This window comes from Scomber japonicus, chromosome 19 (genome assembly GCF_027409825.1).
Source record: "Scomber japonicus isolate fScoJap1 chromosome 19, fScoJap1.pri, whole genome shotgun sequence".
NCBI lineage: Eukaryota > Metazoa > Chordata > Actinopteri > Scombriformes > Scombridae > Scomber > Scomber japonicus.
Genome location: NC_070596.1, coordinates 10909609 through 10931284, shown reverse-complemented (window position 1 = coordinate 10931284; position 21676 = coordinate 10909609). Strand labels below are relative to the sequence as shown.

The following is a 21676-nucleotide window of genomic DNA, read 5'->3' as shown; positions in this document are numbered from 1 at the left end:
GTAGCTGATATTAACAGTTTAGTCTCCGAAACATTCACCTGCACTGATGTCACTGATTGAGTTTCAAACCAGTGGGCAGAGTCAAAGAACAAGCTAGTGTGGTAGTTTTAACTTGGACTAGCTTGTAATGAAGCTAATCGCTAAAAATCTGTTTTCACCAGAGTTGAACTTTGGATTTCCTTCGCCTCTACAAGCGTATCTACTGATCATGATGGTTCCGCTTCAATTAATTGATCTTGGTCCAAAATGTATGTTTTTAATGGGGGTGTGACAGAGCTTTAACAAAACTTAGCCAGGAATCTGTGGCTCTGCTTACTGTCTTGAACTCAGGGTGCCATTTCAGCATCAGGGTCTAACAAACGCTTACTAAAACTCAAAAAATCTTAAGCTTCAATGTGCATCTGTTAAGACAGTATTTGAGAAAATGACCATTTTGCTCAGTTACTTCACTGGGAGGGGCTCATGAAGTTCACACCTATGGTACCAGTGTGATGAGTCTGCTTGGCGTTAGCGAACACTAAAGCTAAGCTAAGTAGTACAAAAGAAACTGAATGATATGAACACATTTTTGTTGTGACAGTGTTATTGGTGACATGAAGTAATACAGATGTCCAATCCAAAATAATGCCCATTTTTGGTAGTCACTCCTTTTTTAAAGCTGTACTGACAACAATGACATATTACAGTTCACTCTGAAGATAATACTCAAAGGTCTAGGAGCTTTTTTTACAGTGTTTTTCTTAATGAACTGACGTAGTGAGAGACGAGCCAGAGTTTAGCCGATGCGTGGTGGTGTTTCTTTTCCACAAGTGCACCCCCTGACTCCTACTATTAACTTGTGATGGTGTGCCAGCATGGGAGTCAGCATGGCGATGCGATGACGTTCATTGTTACAAATTACCCACTGGACATTTTCTCGTGACTTGAATCAAAACACTTTTTGGCCAAAATAAATAGACAAAACTTCCAACAGCTGACAGAAAAGTGAGAGTCACAGCCAAAAATACAGTCAACCGTTTTCCAGGAAAGAAGAAGCTTGTCAAAGATTTAAACTGCAGTGCTAAAATGAAGTCAGCAGTCAGTTTTTTTAATGAAGTACTTTGTTTTTTTTAATCCAGAGAAAGATTACAGAGTTTGGATTCTTTTTCAGTATCACCCTGCATCAGACATTTATCATCCTGCTACATGTGTGGAGTGACGTGTTATGTTCAAGGCCACCTCAATATTTTTTTGCATTTTAATCTCCTAGTTGTGCCTCTACACTGTAAAAATTAACAAGCTGAGAAAACTCAAAATTCTGAGGCAAGGATATTCCATGAAACAGTTGAACTTCATTCAAATATCCCATCTAGTCATGTTTTAAGACATACAAATCATCTGCTTGCAATAACAAATGAATGAATATATGCAAATATTTTTCATTACAAATATTTAACTGCTTGCTTCTTCACTGAAATGTCCATTCTAAGTATATGTGCACTGGAGGCTTCACATTTCCATGTCACACTCTGTATACTGGACTATGATTGGCTCCAAACTAGTTGTGAGGTCAAAAATCATGATTGCCTTAAACTCAGATTATCGATGAAGAAAATGTTCCACTTTCAGCAAATGAATGTGAAAACAACCTTTTAGGGTCAAACTCTGCACATACTTAATTCTGCACAGTGAAGCTCAAACATCCAACTGAAACAATGCTAACTTGAAGTTTACTAACTCCAAGTTAGTATAGTTAGTGTAGTAGACCAAAGTCCACCTTGGTTGTTCCCAAATGTCTTATACGTATATATATTGTGTATACGGCTGACCTCACAAGTAGTGGCAGCAGTGTACCACTCATTGTTTCATTGACCACCAGTGTAAGGCTCTGGACCCAAGCCTCCATATTTGACATTCACTGTAACCATTTTCCTAACAAAATATCGATTCAGGTTATATAGCAAACCAACTAAATTCTCTGTCTGTGTATGTCTTTGTTTACCAGTGTGTCACTCTTTGTATACCAGTGTAAGTATATCTGTACAGTATGTATGTATATAAAATATATTATTCAAAGTTAATCACCAAAGGGAAAATGTTTTTGTGTTTGTAAATTTAACTGTGTTATACTCTGTCTAAATGTACTGTAGGATTTTGTTGATGGTTATTATGCCATGGGCTCTTTTGTATTGTGACCCTGATTAATGAATTTCCTGTAGACACTATTACAGTTATTAACTTGTTTGTGACCCAGAACTAGATATCCATGTGTGCAGTGCCTTCCACTTCTCCTTAAGCTTGTCTGTTGCTAACATTGTCTTACAGTTGCTTTATTAGTAGAGCAAATATCAGTGTCAGAAGGATATTTCTCTTTTGTAGTGAGATTTTACCACAGATAAAAGATAGTAAAGATACACAACACGGCCTCAAAAAATGCTAATCTGGTACAAATGCATAAATTCAGATAATATATTATGATTTAATAACAATAATGACACATTTTGCAACATTTTTGGTGTCAAAACAAGTTTAAATCCTCTAATGTGGGGACAAAAAATGAAATTTCTTAAATTTTTTAAATTAGATTTTCTGGACACAACACACAACAAAGAAATGCATTTTTGAGGGCGACACACACTGGAGGCATATGATGAAGTACCCACACCCATTATTTTCTATGTAAGTCTGCACACTGGCACACTTGCTCACCACATTGGCACATCCCGGGTACTGTACCCACACTACTTCTTCTTTTGCCTCGACAGTGTTACCTGACACAGCTGGTGTGTGTCGCGCTTACAAAATGCTTTTGTTTCAATACCAAAACTGTTGTATATGTAAAATGATGATACTATATCTGCATTATTAGGAACATTGACTGATCTTCCTGAAGTCTGAAATATCTTGTTCTTCCTAAATGAAACAATGCTTTAAAATGCTTTCGGAGAATGTTGCCAATTTTGCCTCAGACTTAACAAATCATATATCAGTAGTTTGTAGAAAGTAATCGTGACACAGACTTAATGTGATTTCCATACTATCTTTACTGTAGGGGCCAATATCAATGAATGTCCAGCCAGAAGCATAGTGTTGATATCCCAGCAACAATAAAAAAAAATCATGAGAAAAGCCTGATTTTTTTTGTGGTGGTGTTATTTTTTTTCTTCTTTTTGCATTAAATGTGTCCTTGCTGAAATAAACACAGCTAAAAATAGACATTTAAAGAATACTTGATACTGGCACTTTATTGACAGTATGACGTTTTTAAGGGTGTTGGTTTATCTTTCATGTTTAGCCTTGTAGTTCTAGTGTAGCGTTCTGTTATCCATCAGTGTTTTTGTTTCTGTGACGTCCAAAAAGCAAGTATTAGCAAATGACGGGAAACACAGGGTCATGAACAGATGCACTGGTAATATAATCTTCATAACATTAAGGGTTTTGGGCTTTTTTTTTTTTTTTTGGCTAGACCTAACAATCGATAAACCTTGAGGGTGTTCAAACATTTTCAACAGGCAGCAGCAGCCTGTGTAAGTAGATGACTAAATTGATATTAAACATTTTTTTAATATCTCATTTTAAAAAGATGACAAATAATGATGTGTAATGAGTAATGAAATGACATTGAAGTTGTTTTACAAAAGATTAAAATTACATTGATTAAAAAAAATCAATGTATGACAGCTCATCCTTCAGAAAAAAAGGATGGATTCAACATCATCCGGTTATGATGATCTCTGAACTGTAGACAAACTGCCTTCACTAGGCTGACTGCTCTGAAGATTACGCTTCACTAAACCTGACTGAAATAGACTCACATCGTTTAAAAAAAAAAGGACAGGTTTATGAGAAACACAATGAACCACCATTGTCATTAGAAGTTGTGACATGATGACCATTACACATGTGATTAGTTGATGCCTTTATTTGCAGTGTCAAAGCTGGCAAAAATCGACCTTGTTCTGAAAAAAAAATGACATCATTTTTTTGCCACCTAATATTTGTATTGTTCGAACATTTAAAAAAACCTCTGATGTGTAGACGCCTTAAGAGCGGTCAGGGCCACTACAGTGTATGTCATGTGATTTGAATAGTTGCCCTAACAACAGCCATCAAATGTTTTCATGGGAAAGAAAGAAATGTAGTGTGTGTGTGTGTGTGTGTGTGTGTGTGTGTGTGTGTTTATTGTTCCACAGCTTTGGAGTGCTAGCCTCCAGTTGACTGATATATGTCTCGCTACTTCCTGTTGCTCCCTGCGATGGGCCAATCAGAGCCAGTGCGGCCACAGAGGAAGTTCCTCTGTACTGCTGCTGATTGAGTGGGATGTCACATCTTCATCACAATGTTAATAAAGACACTTTCCATGATTCGCAGCACAATTTCCAGACTGACTGACAATTATGTGTCCTTGGTCAAATGTCCAACTGCATGTGTGGCTCAAGCTAATTATCTGAATTGACAGAATCAGCAGTCCTATTGCCAGAAAAAAAATTATGATACATGGAAAAGTCAACAAGACATTGAAAACTGAGCTGCTAATGTGCCAAGACATCTAGAAACTGAATCACTTCTGGTGAACCATTCAGAAAATTTCAACACATAAAACACATCCAACTTCCTCCATTCCATTATCAAGTTTCTGAACAGCGAAGATGTACTGAATCAAAGAAGATTATCATGACAAAACAGGAAGTGATTTTTCATGGTGGAACAAATGTCTGGTCTCCAAACATTGGGAGCTGCTATAAACTTGGCAGGAAGGTTAAAGAGTCCATTCAGATAAAACTTTTGTTGGGCAATTGCGTTAATTTGCTGCGACTGAGTGTTACTTCCCAGTATCTGCAGCTGGCTTTGTAATGCTACATGTTAACTACAACAATTTAACAAAAGTGATGAGGACAGGAGGTGGAGAAAGAGCAAATGGAGACAGGGAGAAGGAACTGACTGCAAATACAGATAAGAAGATAAGAAAGGAAACAGTGGTGATGGAGAGTGAGTAAATAATGGAAAGGGGGACATGGAACAACAAGAGCAAGGGAAGGAGGTGACGAGAGAAAGAAAGTGAGGCATGAATGAAAACTGTAAAGCAAGAACAATGTTATTTCAATGACCAGAAAAGAGTCATGCTAACGGAAACCACCATTTTGGTCTGGACTTAAATATCTGAACAACTATGAGATGGCTTACCATAATATTTAGTTTATAATACCCAGAGGACGATTCCCTCAAACTTTGGTGATTGCCTGACTTTTCCTATAGCGACACCATGAGGTTGATCATCTTGGTTTATAGTGAAATATATACTGGATGGATTGCCATGAAACCTTGTTACAGACATTTATAGTTCCCAGATGATGAATCCTAATAACGTTGATGATCTCTTCAACTTTCCTCCAGCATTATCTGCAGGTCAGTGTTATCCAGTGAAGTACTGCACCATGGTTGGATTGGCGTTAAAGTAATACAGACATTATAGTTCCCAGATTATGTATTCTGATTTCCAATATTGCCACCATGAAGGTTACATTTCTGGTTTTGGGCGAAATACCTTGACGACAATTAAATGGATTGCCATGGAAACTGACACATTCATTAATGTGCTATTTTTGTAATCTACCGCCATCATCAGATCAAAATGTAAATTTGTCTAACACTTTGCCTCTGTACTTTGTTCCAATTTTAAATTTTTATGCAAACTTGCTAGGCTTTAGTCTTAACTAGCCATACTAGTAGCATGGCTCTAGGGAGGGCAATGCCTCCTCGTTGGCTGGCGGTCAGTCTGTTAGACAACAGTTGGATGGATGCCAAACTTTTAGAGGATGAAACCAATAATGACTTATTTTCTAACGTCATCATGAGGTGGCCATTTGTGGCTTTGAGTGAAATGTCTGAAAAACCACCTGTGTAATTAAAAGTAATAGTAATAGTAAAGTAATAGGCCTACATTTTTGATCGCTTCAATTTTCATCTACCACCATCATCAACTCATATTGTTAATTTGTCCAAATTTTATGGCTATGAGTTCATGATAAAATACATGCAAAGGTAATTACATTGCCATCAGCCTAGCTGTACTTTATGTTTTTGTTTGATTTTGTTTAGCATGCTAACACAGTAAACTAAGAGGGTTGACATGGTAAACATACCTTGTAAACATTAGCATATTAGTGGTTGCTTTACCCTATGAAGGTCTTGGATTCAATCTGGTTTAAATCTGTGGCCTTCTGCTTGGGAGAAGCATGACGGTTATCTCATTCTGTTCTTTAGAGCTGTTGTTAAAATATATTTGATACTTATTGTGATGTTGTGGTTCACTTCTGTTCTCCTCCAAGTAGAATTAAGTCCTTCATAATGATGGGCTAAGTTGATTTAAGGGTCACCCAAGGATCAAAGAGACATAATGTACAGTAATGGTCACAAAATTGTATCCTGATTGAGAACAGTTAATGGTACACATTAAGCCTTACATCCTAACTCAATAATCCAGGTGCTCCAACTGCAACTCAACTTTACCACAGAAAAGTGGTAGAGTTGTGGAAAAAAGAAGGAGAGGAGAGGTAAGCAAAGGAAGAGAAAGAAAGAAAAGATTAAATGTTGCGCAGACAGAGAAATGAATAGGAGATGAAAGGTGCAGAGAGGGAAGAACACAGAAGGAAGTGGGAGTGAGACAGTCTGGTCCACAGTTTAGATCAAGGAGAAGAGGGAGGACCAGTCCAAGGCCAAACCCCATGCTGCCTTCTCTAAACAGTTTACACTGGACATCTGTAACACACACACCAACGCACACATATACAAGCACATTTAGATGTCCTCAATATAACTCACATACACACACTCATGCACTGGAAACAGACACAATCACAAAAGTATACAAACCCTCACCAATATGTGTCACACACTCATGCATGACACAGAAATTCACTGTAAAAATGACTCATGTGGCTCCCTATGCAGATGACCCCTTTGATCCCTCTTGTGGTGAGAAATAACACTGCAACATCCACATGGTAAAATGCTTTGTGCAACTATAAGGAGTGGGTAGGGGTTGTTATGGAATTGTATTTGAGGAGGACCATGCTCAAAAAATGAAAGAAAGACAAATTTAAAATGAAGTTTTAGAAGAAGATAGAAAAAGAAGTATAATATGAGCTCTCGCCATCTTAAATTATTAACATTTTTTAAAGATTTTGTATTATCTGCAGTGACTCTTCATGTCTCCATTCAAGTCTCAATTGCACTGACACTGGCTTTAAAATACTGTAATACTTAGGAAGTTTCTGGGCACGTGTCATTTGCTGTGGGCTGTGTTGTATGTTGATGTGGCTTTTTTAACTGCTGTTCCGCTCTCTCACCATAAACCCACACCAGACACAGAAGTCTAGGTGGGGCCACTGCCTTCCATTTATTTTTTATGAGCTGCGGAAAATCACTTGTGCGAATTATGACAGGCCTGATTTTGGCACAAGTAGGGCTCAGGAATGGTGATGCTGGTCTATGTGCCTACAGTCTGGGCTCAACAGCACAGGGAAAGTAAGATAATCATTTGCTCTTATTATAAGTAACTTAATGACTTGATTTAAGTCACACCAGCTGCTGCACCAGTTTTACAGAGAAGCTTTGGTCAGATGAGCAGATGCTACATCATTTTCCTTGATACCACCTATATTTAATATAAGATATAAGATTTAAAACATCTACTCAGCTTACAGGATGGATGCACACCTTGTGCAACAAAACATGCTAATTAATTTTCTCCCGGATTTGAAATACAAATATGTTCAGTAATTTTGTTTATTTGCAAGCAAATAACTACAAATAACTATTATACTTAATGGATAGTAAATATAGCAAAACATTGTACTGTTGTATGTAATGTAACAAATAACAAAAAAGTAACATCAAACATTTTAGAAGAAATTAACCATAATTCATCTGAAATGCACTGTGACATCATAGACATGGTTTCCATTTGATATTAATCTCTTAATTAAATACATTTACAAAACAAAAACTTTGTTGAGTAATGACAAAAGATTGACGACACAGATGTTAATAATGCTGAAGTCAAATTGTGTAATGATCAAACCCTAATATAATTAAACACAGCTGAGTTTCTATATCTGTGAGAACCAATTAAAGATTTATTCATTCAGCATGAAGATATGTTCTGGCCATTCTTCACTTTGTAAAGAGCCTATTATAAGGCATTGAGAATGAATCCTGTTAATGAGATTCTGCACAGTTAAATTTAAACAAATCTGTATTTCAGTGACAGACTTCATTAGAGATGACAATAATTCATTAATGACCTTTATACAGATTTTTTATCAATGTAGTTCTACTTGGTATGCCAAACTTTGTGTGTCAAACACTGTCAAAAATAAGTGAAATTAACAACAACATAACATTTACAACATTATGACAAAGAAATCAAAAAAGTAAAACAATAATGCCCAAATATGGAATAGCAACTTAAAACAATCAACTGTTTATAATTTAAAGTGATTGTGTGCCACTGTAGAATTAACTAAAGGTGACTATAACAAGCAAGGTAGCCTTTAAAAAGTAAGCACTACGAAGTGTTATCTATTTCAACATTGCACTAACTAAGTGAATGACATTCCACATGCTGTACCTCCTCCCTCCGGGACAAATAAATTGCATTGTCATATTTGCCAAAACTGCTTGAAAACCTAAAAATGAAGAAGAAGAAAATTCAACATGTACACATTAAAGTAGTTCTCAAATAGGGTCTATCTGGGTATATCTGCTTGGTTACTGGCTTCAAGTCTGTAAATGTTATGGTTATGGGGTTCAGGGTTCATGTCTGTTCATGCATGCATTTACATTTCTGATGAGCACTTCTGGTCAAGATTATACAAAAAGGTTCAGCAGGAGTACCAGTTTGAGTCTTCTGAAATGAAAATAAGGCAAACATGACTAACATCACTTCACTATCTGAGTATTCATTGTATGCTTGGGCTCAGTATCAGGGTTCAGCTGAGGCGGAACATCGTAACGCAATGGTTCTTTGCTCAAGTAAACCATTTTTCCCATGTTAGCAGTCAGGCTCAGTGTCAGCGTTTAGTGTGTTTTGATGCATCCGCTCCAGTATTCGATGTATACTGCTGAAGCTGGGCCTATCTGATGGGTGTGTGCTCCAACAAAGCCTCATCAGATTGTACAGTTCCAGGGGACAGTTCTCAGGGCAGGAGAGTATGTGACCGTCCCTCACATAGTAAATAACTTCCTCATGACCCATGCCGTAGTACGGCTGCATCCCATGGGAGAAAATCTCCCATAAGACCACGCCATAGGCCCACACATCTGATTCAGTGGTGTAGCGGTTATAGAAAATAGACTCTGGAGGCATCCAACGAATAGGGATGGCATCATTCTCATTGGCTTTGTAGTAATCAGCTGAGTATATGTTTCTGGAGAGGCCGAAGTCTGCGATTTTCACCACCATTTCCTCCCCAACCAGACAGTTCCGGGTTGCAAGGTCACGGTGAACAAACTTGCGCTCTGATAAGTAAGCCATTCCTGCAGCAATCTGTTTGGAAATGGACAACTGCTCTGAACAGGAGAGAGGTCCGGCCTCAATCTCAGAAGAGAAACTGCGACCGGATAGGCTGGCACAGCTCAGGGTGCGCACTGATTGGGTTGGAGATCGACGACGCAGGAACTCATTGAGGTCACCTTGGGCCATGTACTCAAACATCAGGCACATGGGTTTTCCCACTGCACACACACCTGAGGAAAACAGCATACAGATTATGTTATTTTATGATATGTGATACAGATAATGTAAGTGGGCTTGTGAGTTGTGTATTGTCCCACCAAGAGACCAGAGGTCTGAGAGGACAAACATTTATACTCATTCGCATGAACACATCATTAAACTTTTTTTCTTCTATGGTAATTCATATACTGAGCTCATTCACTGTAAAAGGCAAATAAATATTCAGACCAGACATAAACACAGACAAAACCATTTGTGACGTGTGCATGCTCAAAAATAAACTCTCACACCTAGTGGAAGTACAGTCAGACATTAGCAGCTCTGTGATGTAAATCTTTATATTTCTAAATTGACTTTATGTTCGTCTGAGTCTGTCTGTGCTGTGGGAAGACACGTTCAGTTAAAAAGCATTTCTAAAATTGCAAGTGGTATGATTGTGGCTGCATTTCCCTGTGAGTTGTGATTAAGAGAACTCACAAATAACACTTAGGTTTCTGAAATGGTGTATAGTTGGCAGTGAGGGCTAGCACAGAAAACGGACTTGTTTTTATCCCTGCTATGGAATGGAAAGTGTTTTGACATTTTACTTTTAAAACTACCATTGATTAATTTGTTCCTTACCTCTGCAGTAGTTTATCTTTTAACTAATGTGAGTCTGCCTGAAAACCTCAATGAATTTTAACAGTCTTTCTCAGCCATAACAGTGAATGCACCAAACAATAACTTGACAAATCTTAAAGGCGTATTTGCATGATCAAGAATTTACCTCATAATTTCAAGGACAGACATTTAGTTGCTGGGTGTATAAACAAATTGGAGACTATGTCTAGGGCTGACAGAGGTTTACACTCAACAAATCCATTCTACTTTATTTACTATTTATTTACTTTACCTCTATAAAAGAGTGGCTGTTTGCTGGTTTATTTATGCATTCCTATGAATGCCTTTTGCAAAATGTGCTGCTTAGTAGAATTAGAGCACACACTGTTAAGACTGTGCAGAGCCCCAGCTGCCCCTGTATAAGTTGTAGATGTGCCATTCATGTAACCTGGCATTCACAATGATTTCAAAACACTGTAAGATTACTTTTATAGTTCTGTAGGAAAATTCTGTATCTCCAGATTGACAGCAAAAAAGAAAATATGCATGTATTCTCTTTAACCCCTTTAAGCTGACTGACCTGCTGAGATATCAGTCATTATAAACTCTTTAAAACTATGCTCCACCCCTGTTCAAAGTATCTTCAAGTTGAATTTTAATGGAGTGTCCCATATACCCAGCTGGACTTTGTGGAAATGCATTTAAAAAATGAGGCACAACACATCTAGAATATTTCCATTTGATGGACTGCTGCAGTCATTAAGTCAACACAAGAATTGCAACAACAACATGGCAGCATGGAACTTCTGTCAAGAAGAAGAGGATGCTTGGAGTTCATACACAGTTAGTTTATGTCCTATGGGTCACAGAGAGCGACAGCTCCCCTGAGAGTGTGTGTGTGTGTGTGTGTGTTGGGGGAGGCAGTGGGGGGGTATCCACAATCAGGACTGCAGCTCAACAGTAGCAGCCTTGACTGAAGGTCAGTCGCGGGATTAAAATGTTTCGCTCAATCGCTAAATATACAGAACAGGGAGGCCTCATCTTGTACATGCAACAAAATAATGAACACATGCAAACATATGGCATCTCTAATCTTGACACATCCATGTTATAGACGATGCATGTATTTTGACACATTACTTACAGTGTATTATTAGCCCAAAGGATAATTAGAGGTCAAGGAAATGATCTAATCAACTCTGGTTTCATATGCAGCAGAGACTCTGGTCACTCTCCAGATGAGTCATCAAAAAAACAAATGTCACTCAAAACTGCACAGGAAAGTACAAGATACTGTAGTTTGACACACTTCTGAAAAATTGCATTTCTTTCTGCTACAGTGAATGTTGATTTAAAAACATTTCACAACCGCTGGGGCCGTAAACTGGACCAAAGTAAACATGCCTCTTTCAGGGCAGCCAGTGACTATGGCTCTGTTTACTCACTGACAGCACCAAACAGACTATGTTGTATATCTGTATCTTCCTGGAAGTATATTTGGATGAAGACTGTTTGTATTAGATTAGACAAGGCTGTATTAGTGTACATAAGGTTTTATAGAGGACATTTATTTTACTGGGTCCAACAAAGGCACACGAGTTGTCAGGCAGCACTTGTTTACCGGCAAACAGTCCTATCTGTATCTGTAGTGGTTTTATAGTACTACAGTGTTATAGCTGCTGAAGAAATTGATTTAATTCAACAGAATTGCAGTAGTGTATTAAATTCCTCTTTAATTCACATGATTATTTAACTTTCTTTGGTTGTTTTTATAAGAGCCACTAAGATAACATATCATCATATATCATAATATATAAGCAAACTTTTTTGTGTTGCTGATGGGTTTTATTTATATGCTGAAATGCCCCTAAATGCAAGTGTTTTATTGCCTAAACTTCACCATACTTTATTTACCACGACTAGTATTTAACTTTGCCTGAACATAAAAAATGATTGTTATTCATCAACTTTGATGATTGTTTAATATCGTTGGGATACCAAATAAAAATGTGCCTGTGAAATGTTTTGCAAAAATGATGGGTGGAAAATAAGCCAAGTAGGGAACATCCTGTTCAGCACAGAGTGCATATTTAACTACAGTACTGTATCCACCTACAATAGTGATCTGGTCAGAGTCCTGGATTTGGTAACATAGTGGTTCCTTTTTTTTACCACATGTAAGTGGAACAGGCGTATCATGTCCACTATATGCCGTCTGCATCCTTTTCTGTTTTGTTCCACATTTTCTTCAGCCTTTTTGCAAACCTGGTTTCCTCCTGCACACTCCGTCTGCACACACACGTACACACACACACACAACCGTGCAAACACACTAACCCAGGAGTCGTACGATGTTTGGATGGTCAAACTGTGCCATGAGCGCTGCCTCTCTCTGGAAGTCATTCTGCATGTCAGCTGAGGCTTCCTCCTTCAGCATCTTCACTGCCACCATTGTGAAGGACTCCATTGGCAGCAGGCTTGGTGCTCTACAACAAACAGACAAACAGAAAATTCAAGCACAGACAATGCATGCATGCAACTATATTACCCTTCTAGCAGAGGAGAGGAAGAAAGAATTTAACTATTTTAACAGTTCATGAGGTTGAATCTTAAGTATCTGCATGACAACCAGTTTTCTATGAATCTTAAGTAACCATGTGCATGACAACCAGTTTTCTATGAATCTTAACCATCTGCATGACAACCAGTTTTCTATCACCAGATGTTTAGAATCTCTACCAACAAGCAACCTAGTATAACAGCGTGACAATATAAGTGTGGAACATTGGAAAATGTCACTCACTTGGAGGAAACACAAACACACACACAGATGCATATCCGTACACACACTTCCTGTGGTGGCTCACTGGAGAGGCCAACTAGAGTCAACATGTTGTTTCTCAGTGGAGATGTATATATAGTTTGCACACACAAAAAGTCAAGTACACACACATATGGAAACACTCTCTCAGTCACTGTAACACACATACCATACAATCACTCACACACTCTCACACACACACACACATTGGGAAACTACAGATTAAAGCCCATCTGTCAGGAAATAAGATATATAGTCCTCTGGTCTATTTAGGTCTCTGTGTATGTATGTATATATGTGCGTATGTGTGTGTGTGTGTGTGTGTGTGTGTGTGTGTGTGTGTGTGTGTGTGTATTTATATGATTGTTTATCTATACTCATCAATGTATTTCTTCTACACACTTCTATTTTTTTGAGAACTAACAACTACAGTAGTTAAAGTCCCTAACATGTACAGAAATACAAATGTGTGTATGTGTGTGTGTGTGTGCGTGCGTGCATGTGTGTGTGTGTGTGTGTGTGTGTGTGTGTGTGTGTGTGTGTGTGTGTGTGTGTGTATGTGTATGTGTGTATTAAGTTCCCAGGGGTGTTCATATACTGCGCCATTCCAGTTTTCATCTGAGGGATTACCAGCTAGCCTGAAGGACGCTCTTGGATATGCATGTCTAACTACTACAGGTGCTACTGTGAAAATGCCACCAACCTCAATAGTTCTGTGCTGACTGTGCTATTATACTGTATACACATTCTGTTTCTCTACCGCAGTTTAACTGTCATGTGCTTGCCGATTGAACGATAAATTAGTATATGCTCGTAAACAGAAGCACACCATTACATCCGCTGTATTACAATTTTGCAGCAGTATAGTATGCAATCATAAATATTTTGTTAATCCTGCAAAAATCCCCTCACTAAAATGTAAAAAAATTAAGGTATTGCATACAGCATTGAGGTCTCTTTAATAATACTTTCAAATATTTTTATATAAATACAGTTTTGTGGGAAATGGGACAGTGCATTCAGAGGCAGCTTACTCTTTAAGCTCCTCTTTGTGAAAATGTACAGTAAGCTTATTGTTTGTGTCAGTGCCAGGCAATAGTGGTGGTGTGTCAGTGGTGGTGTGTCAGTGGTCAGTGACACCCCAAAGGTGAAAGGTCTGTGGGACTTCAATTCAAAATAATGGTGAGCCTCACAAGGCCAGAAAAACCTTATTCTCTATCCTGAAACATTTAACTCAGCTGTAATTGTTATCAGTCATCGATGCATTTCTTTTCAGTGACTGTGAGATTCTGTCACGGCTGGATTATTTCACTTTAAGTAATCAGATTTGGATCATTTTAATGAAACAGCTAGTGTTTGGTCCATTCTGTGCAAGAAGGATGACAGTCTCTGTTACGATGTATTGTTTTTCTGTTATAAATATGTGTTACAATTGGAATATAAACCACTGTAACCCACATGACTATAATCAGTTTGGGTGGAATGTCAAGTAAAACTTAAACACTGTCATTAAAATTGTTGTTGACATTGTTTCATAAAAAACTATTCTGATTTTAAATACATTTTAGAAATGTAACTACTCTATGACTCAGGGTTAGGGTTAGGGTATTTAGTCTCATTATAGGGATTGGTTTGAGACGCTTGTGTCAAAGTGGAGTGAAAGTGACACCTGTAGCAGCTCTCCTTGTGACTTTGTGAATGACGCAGCAGTTCTCAGAATGACCGGTGTCTTTGTTTAGTCACTCTGCCCCCCCCCCTCTCTCTCTGAATCCTGTCTCACCCCTCTCTCTTCATCTGCCTGAGAATTATCCACATCATCATATTAGCCCCTAGCAGTGATTATGATGGTGACACAGCAATATTAAATATTAGTAGATGTAAAATAATACTGCAAGCAGGCTTCCCATCCACTACAACTTCTTACTCGTTTGGGGCAGGAGGCTATTCCAGCTGCCTTTCTTTCTCTCTGTGTATCATTTCTAACCCCATACATTCTTCTCTCCTCTATTTGTCCAGTTGGATAGATATATAGTTAGTCTCTTTTACCTTTAACAGCTTTTTGCCTCTGCTTCATCTCCCTCTCTTACCTAGCTTGGAAAACCCGTCCAAAGGCTCCCTCGCCGATATCTCTAACATATTGGATGTTATTTCGAGGGTACTCAAGGGCCAGCAGTTTGGAGTTTAGCAGCAGGGGAACCCGCTGGTACATGGGGTTTGGGTGGAGACGATCCAGCAGGAGCTCTGATGGAAGAGCAGTGAGTGTCGGGGTCTCCATTACTCTGTGGACAGAAAGACAGAGTAAGCAATAATGTAGAGCAAATGGCAGAAAGACAGAGTCTCTCCTCTCTCTTTTACCTCTGCTTGTTCTTCCACTGTTTCCTGCATCGTCGGCAGGCAAGGATGGTAATGGTGAAGAAGACTGTTGCGGCAAGAGCAGTCAGGATGATAACAATGACAGACATGGAGTAAGCTGGCGACGCTGTGGACACGGGAGGGACAGGGGGTGGCTGACCGGGGCCTGGTGGCTCTGGTTTCATCACTGACACATAGCCAACAAAGAGACAGTATGAAACAAGATGCTTTACTGTGAATGCGTAATTATAAGATGTAATCTAGAAACATATCTTGATTTTAGCGGGGAAAAAATCTAAATTATTAAATTTTCACAAGAATCAATCATTTATTTCTATTGTTATATTAATATGGAGCTTAGTGGGTATAATCGATCAAAAAATAATTGGTAAGCAAAAGGTAATATTTCTGAAACAGCATCCCATATGGTGAGTGTCTAAATCTCTTGACTGTAGCTAGTAATGTAATGTTAGTGTGCTACACATTCTCTTTGGTGAGTGGATTTGAGCCAGGAATTGGAAACAATTCCTAACTCAAATATTATAATATAGACAGCACAAGGCAGTACCTGCTTCAGTGCTCGCCTGCCCACACTGTGGCACAGCACAGTACTCCCAGAGTATATTGGGATTTGTGGTGTAACACCAGGGCTTGTCACTGATTCCTCCTGGGTTCCTGCAGTGGTTGCCTGAGTTCTTCAACTCTGGGATGACATCAACAGACAGGCGGTGCTGGTGAGGAACCTATAGGACAAGATATATTAAGGATCTCAGTTGCTCAAAGAGCACGGCCCCATAGATGCTGTTTTTAGTCACAGCTTTAAAACGTTACACTGCTAACACTGCTAAAGCTAACACTGGCAGGATGAAGGGAAGGATTCCCAATGTGACAACTCATGCTAAAACTACATGCGCTCATGATTGCAGAAGTTGCTATGAAGCCATAAAAGCAAGCAATAAACATCTGGAATACTTCAAGAAAAGTGATAAAAACAGAGAACTATATGTATATGAGGACAAATATTCAAATGGTTTAGATTATTGTGTTTTTGAGTAACACAATCTGTTATGCTCTGTTGTTGTCCCTGTGATCTGGAGGGGAATAAAAAGCAAACTGACTTGTCTTACGGGATAAATAAAATCTAATCAATAAATTTATGTCTGTATTTTTTCCTGGAATTGTTCAAGAGCTCTAACAGGCTTTTCTAGGAAATGCTTTAGTCTCACATCAAATCTAAAATTAAAGATGGCCTTGCAAAATAACTTATTACATTTTTCCAAGACCTTGTTTAGGATCTCCGGTAAGGTTACACGGTTAAAGTTTAATAACTGCAGATGCTGTAAAATGTTCTTTGGTGAGGGATGTTAAGGGCTGTATGTTTGTTTCTGCAATCTAGAGTGCCAACTCAAATATTGAACATCTGGTGTCTTCATGTGTCGTAAGCAGTGGTCCAACTTATCCCAGGAGATATGAAGTTATGAGCTAAAAAGGTTGGGTTCAACAAAAGGGCTGCTATAGCTGAATGCATTTGAGAATTAGTGGTCCACTGGTGCCAGGAATGTTAAGAACAACAAGTCACTGACTTCCAAAATAACCCATGTGAGCATTTTCTGATGTGACACACCTGTCGTCAGTCTTTCCCAAACAACATACATGCACCACAAGATGTACTTTTTCTGATCTGCCACCTTTATATTGAAGAGTTGGTTAAGTTAGTGTCATATGTTGCAAGTCCCCAGGGGGCAAAATCAAAGAAAAAGAGAGAAAGGACAATAAAAAGAGGAGAGTGGTGTGCTGCTGAAAGTGCAGCACTCTTGTTGAGATTGTGATGGACAATAAATGATAACCAGTCATCTCTGAAATATTTTAGTTTCTTTATGCATCTTTTTGTTAGCCTAAATAGAAAGGCTTCGGTCATCATTAAAATAAAGCAACATTAACTGTTGTTAGGAAACAGGATGAGAGCAGTCAAAGGCCAACTCTGTGTACACCCAATCATCTATCCTAATCTCCTCTCTAAAGATGTTTAGAAGCACTTTAACAACATATCACCACTTCCGCCATTGCTTAGAGAACAGTCATTATTCTAATTACTCCAAGAGGTTGCTTCACAGGGAAAAACAAAAGGTACTTTAAGTGCTTAAATTAATGACTAATGCTGCTGTTTTCTGGGGGAGGGCATGCTCATTAAAACACCACATGCTCACTGAATGTTTTCATGTCTAAAACAGAGTTGCAGTCATCAGAATATATCGATAAAAACTGCCAGCATAAATTGATGACTAAATTAGTGTACATATAAATAATTGAAGTAGATGTAATAGACTGCTTTACAAGTGTATGTGAATTTATTATAGGTGTAATATTAATATGATGATTAATACCCTTACAGTGATTAAAGATTAAGAGATGTATAAATAAATGTTTAACAGCCTTTTTTGATTCACAATTGGCAGTCATGATGGTGACTTCATTTGATGGACTTCTTATGACAAACACAACAGTCGTGTGACTGACTCTGACTCATTAAGCATATTATCAGGATGACAGTATGATGTAAGGGCATACTTAATTCATTAGAAATGTGCTCATAAGACTGTGCAACAAGACTGAATCAAAGTTTGGTTGTGGTATTTCCCTATAACTCAGCGAAAAATGGGGCACTATAGTCACAGTACATCTAATCCGTAACTACAGGATACAAATGTGCTGAACATAAATTTGATTTTACCATGGAGGGTAACATATGGTGTATGGAACATCAGAGTTTTGTTCTCATTTCCTTCAGAACTCAGAATTTTATAGGCTTTATAAAAACATTTTCCTAAAAAACATCTGCTCTGTGATGCATAGAGGGTGAATGATGACTTTGAACTGAGGCATCACTCAGTGTTCCTGTGCTACAGATTTTATGAATACAACACTGACTGTGCAAAGTCTTAGGATCAGCTTCTCATCCTGTGATTCCAATGGACCAGTTAAGCAGGTGAAAGCTACACTGAAAAAAGGAACTATCTGGTCTTTGAATTTACAAAAATGATGTTAGTAAATGCAACACAATTCATTTATATTCTTATATTCATGCTTGTGAACATGATTTAGTCATAGAGAATGTTGAATGTACTAGTTTCTTTCATGTTGATTGAAATTGATTGAATTAAAAAAACAAACTCAATGTAATTGAGTTTAGTCTCTACCGGAAATGGGATACATCTAAATGTCGCCAGGAAGTGTCATTAACCATTCCGGAGCAGAAGGTGGCGCTAAAGCGTGAATAAGTTGGATGCCAAGTAGAAGAAGAAGGAGACAATAGTGGGAAAGTCTCCATTTTCTATACAGCAACAAGTGGAGAGAAACCGAATCACTGAAAAGGTAAGTTTTTCAAATTTATATCTATAAGTAAGTTGGGCGAAAGTCCACTAGAGTGCTGCTTTCACACAGCACATCAGGTCCGGCGAAAAATTCGATAAAATGAAAAAAACAAACAACGTCAAGCTCTCTAGCACCACCTAGAAACAAAATGGCCACTACACCTAATAGGAATGTCATAGAAAGATCAAACCAAAACTCAATTAAATCACGTGCTGACACCACTGACCTGAATGCAACAGGAAGTGCACAATTTGCCCTTAAATGTGTGATTTTCTGCGATTTCTGCGATGGCAACAACTGTGTGTACGCAGCTGGCTCAAGTTGAAGCACTGAATTCCACAAGTCTGGCTATGTTCATGCTCTGTAGTCATCCAGATTCATTTGTGGTCTTAGTGTGCCACCTAGTGGAGGAAACTTGTATAGATTCATGATACCTGATATGGAAAAGGTGCCTTAGTTTTCTGTTTCTAATTCAAGTTTATTGACTGTATTATTATGTCTTTAGATATCTGTGAAGTCTGTTCCTGTTAAAAGTTGACTGGAAATTTGAAAAAATGACTGTAATAATCAATGTAATCATGTGTTATTATAAGACATTTATTGACAATAATTAAGCACCAACTATAGTACTCTTCAACACCAATGTTTTAATACAAAAAATACAATTAAAATAAATAAATGTTTGCACTTAATAACTTAAAGTAAAATCTTGATGGCACGTAAATCTTAATACAGGCCTTGTAATGCTTGTCACATTGTAAAATAAATAACAATAAATGAAAAAAAACCCTCAAAAATCAACCAAGAGATTCAGACTGATCACTCTAAAGCCAAGGGGGACAGAGGCTCACTGATATTAAGAGGTATGTATCATTTGGCCTCTCCTACTTTTTGTGGCACATTACATGTTGGAGCACTACATGTCATCCTTCTGGATCTCTCAAAGAAGACTTCCAGCGCTTTCTGGTAGTCCATCTCAGCCACGGGGTCCATTTATTTTGATCCTCAGGCAGGCAGCAAGGCTTTTCCCTTGCAGCTTGTTTCTTGATCTATTGAAAAATAATCACATATCTGATATGAGGAAAATGTATACCTACATAAACTGCTAGCAGAGAAGTGAAAACAAAATAATCACAGTGTATTATCCTGTTCTTTGACTTTATTAAAACAGGTACCGCCAAAGCTTATCTAACGCTGAATTTAATAGCAGCGTTTTACTACTAAACCAATGTGAAATTAGAGCACTTAATATTGTTAATATTTTCACGTAGTACAAAACAAAACTTAGCATACTTGGTCAGGTGCAGCCATCCGCTGAATTTCGGGTCCACGGACCAATTTTGATTAAATCCGACGGAGAAGGCTGCTCTGGCACTGCAGTGGATGAGCTCAGCCAACTTCACACTGTGGCACTCCTGGTCAACAGGTGAACCAGCGGGTTCAACGTCTCCATCTTCTGACTTCGGAAGAAAAATCAAGTAGCCTAGGTTGCATGTAGGGTATTAGCTGCTGAAAAAGACACCTGACCTCAGACCCGCCATGTGTTGACCATAAGTTGTCGCCATTGCGCTTTCAACTTTTTTACTGGTATTTTACTGGCGGGCCGCCAGGCTTATAATACACTGGGGGAAACCCTGATAATTCTATATGTTCTAGGGAACATGATTACTTAGTCGTCTCAGTTGCATCACTTGGATACCACACAGAAACAACGTTCACTTCATCATATGCAGTACGTAGATATGTACTACTGCCAATTCTTGCGGATTGCAGTTGTATTTTTGGAGATGTCCCCTCATAGCAGTATGCACATAATTCCTCTGTTACTAATAACCAGTGCCTATGGCTGTGAGAAGTTTGCACATGTTGTTGTGCAGTATTTGGAGAGAGAAAATAAATAGCACCGTATGTTGTTTTGTAGTCCACAAAAGCCGTGCAAATGCTATTGTTCCTAACAAATGGGACATAAGCACGAATGAGAAGAGTTACCAAAGGAACAGCACTAGTTCATTCTGGTTTGTGAAAGCAACTATGATATCTCCATATGATCATATTGCAATATGATCTCCAAACCAAGGTGACAAGCTTCCTCTGTAATATTTGCCCTGCACCACCACTGGGTTTCAACTGTAAATCCATCACCAGTAATGACAGTGTCATGGATTCAACAAAATATATATTAGAAGGAAAATTTAAGTATGTGACATTCATAAAGAGCCTATACATTAGAAACGTATAATATTACATATAACTCACACATGTATATTTTTTTCCTCTTCCAGTTGTCTATTGCAACCATGGGTTTCAACCAAGCATGGCTTAAAGTGCAGTGCCACTGGTGGCAACAAGATGCTGGTTCCAAAAAATCAATTGCTCCAACTGACTCCCATTCAAAAAATGGTAGTCTCTCTAGAAATCATTTTCTTTCTATAACTTTTATTAATGAATTTTCATAATGTGTAATGTTTAGCTATTCATTAGTATTTGTGAAACACATATTCCCAAGTAAAAAGTAAGTTGATTTTAACTTTCTGGGTCTACCTCAACCTTCTGGGTCTACCTCATTTAGTGTAAACATATAGGCCTTTTGAACTCAGAATGAAAATGATGCAATCAGCTTCACAGTTCACCATCATTTCACCATCAGCTCCCTTAAGGAAAACATTTCCAGTAAACATTATCCCAATCAACGCTATCATTATACTTACAAAGACTAAATGAAAGCTTTGGTGCTGGCCAGGAACTTAAACATAATCATCAAAGTAATTCCATCATGTTTAACAGCCTACCTTTTAACTTATGTTTGGCCTGCA

At 38.2% G+C, this 21676-nt stretch overlaps 1 protein-coding gene across 1 annotated transcript in view; it reads right to left on the bottom strand.

The window, feature by feature from the left end:
- Window positions 1-9034: 9034 nt before the first annotated feature.
- musk (muscle, skeletal, receptor tyrosine kinase) overlaps window positions 9035-21676 on the bottom strand; it is a 36171-nt gene continuing 23529 nt past the window's right edge. The window contains exons 13-17 of the mRNA XM_053340552.1: window positions 16060-16234; window positions 15495-15678; window positions 15227-15418; window positions 12656-12804; window positions 9035-9729 (exon numbers count right to left, since the gene is read on the bottom strand). Of these exons, the coding sequence (XP_053196527.1) occupies window positions 9035-9729; window positions 12656-12804; window positions 15227-15418; window positions 15495-15678; window positions 16060-16234 (1395 nt within the window). The remainder of the gene's footprint in view (window positions 9730-12655; window positions 12805-15226; window positions 15419-15494; window positions 15679-16059; window positions 16235-21676) is intronic.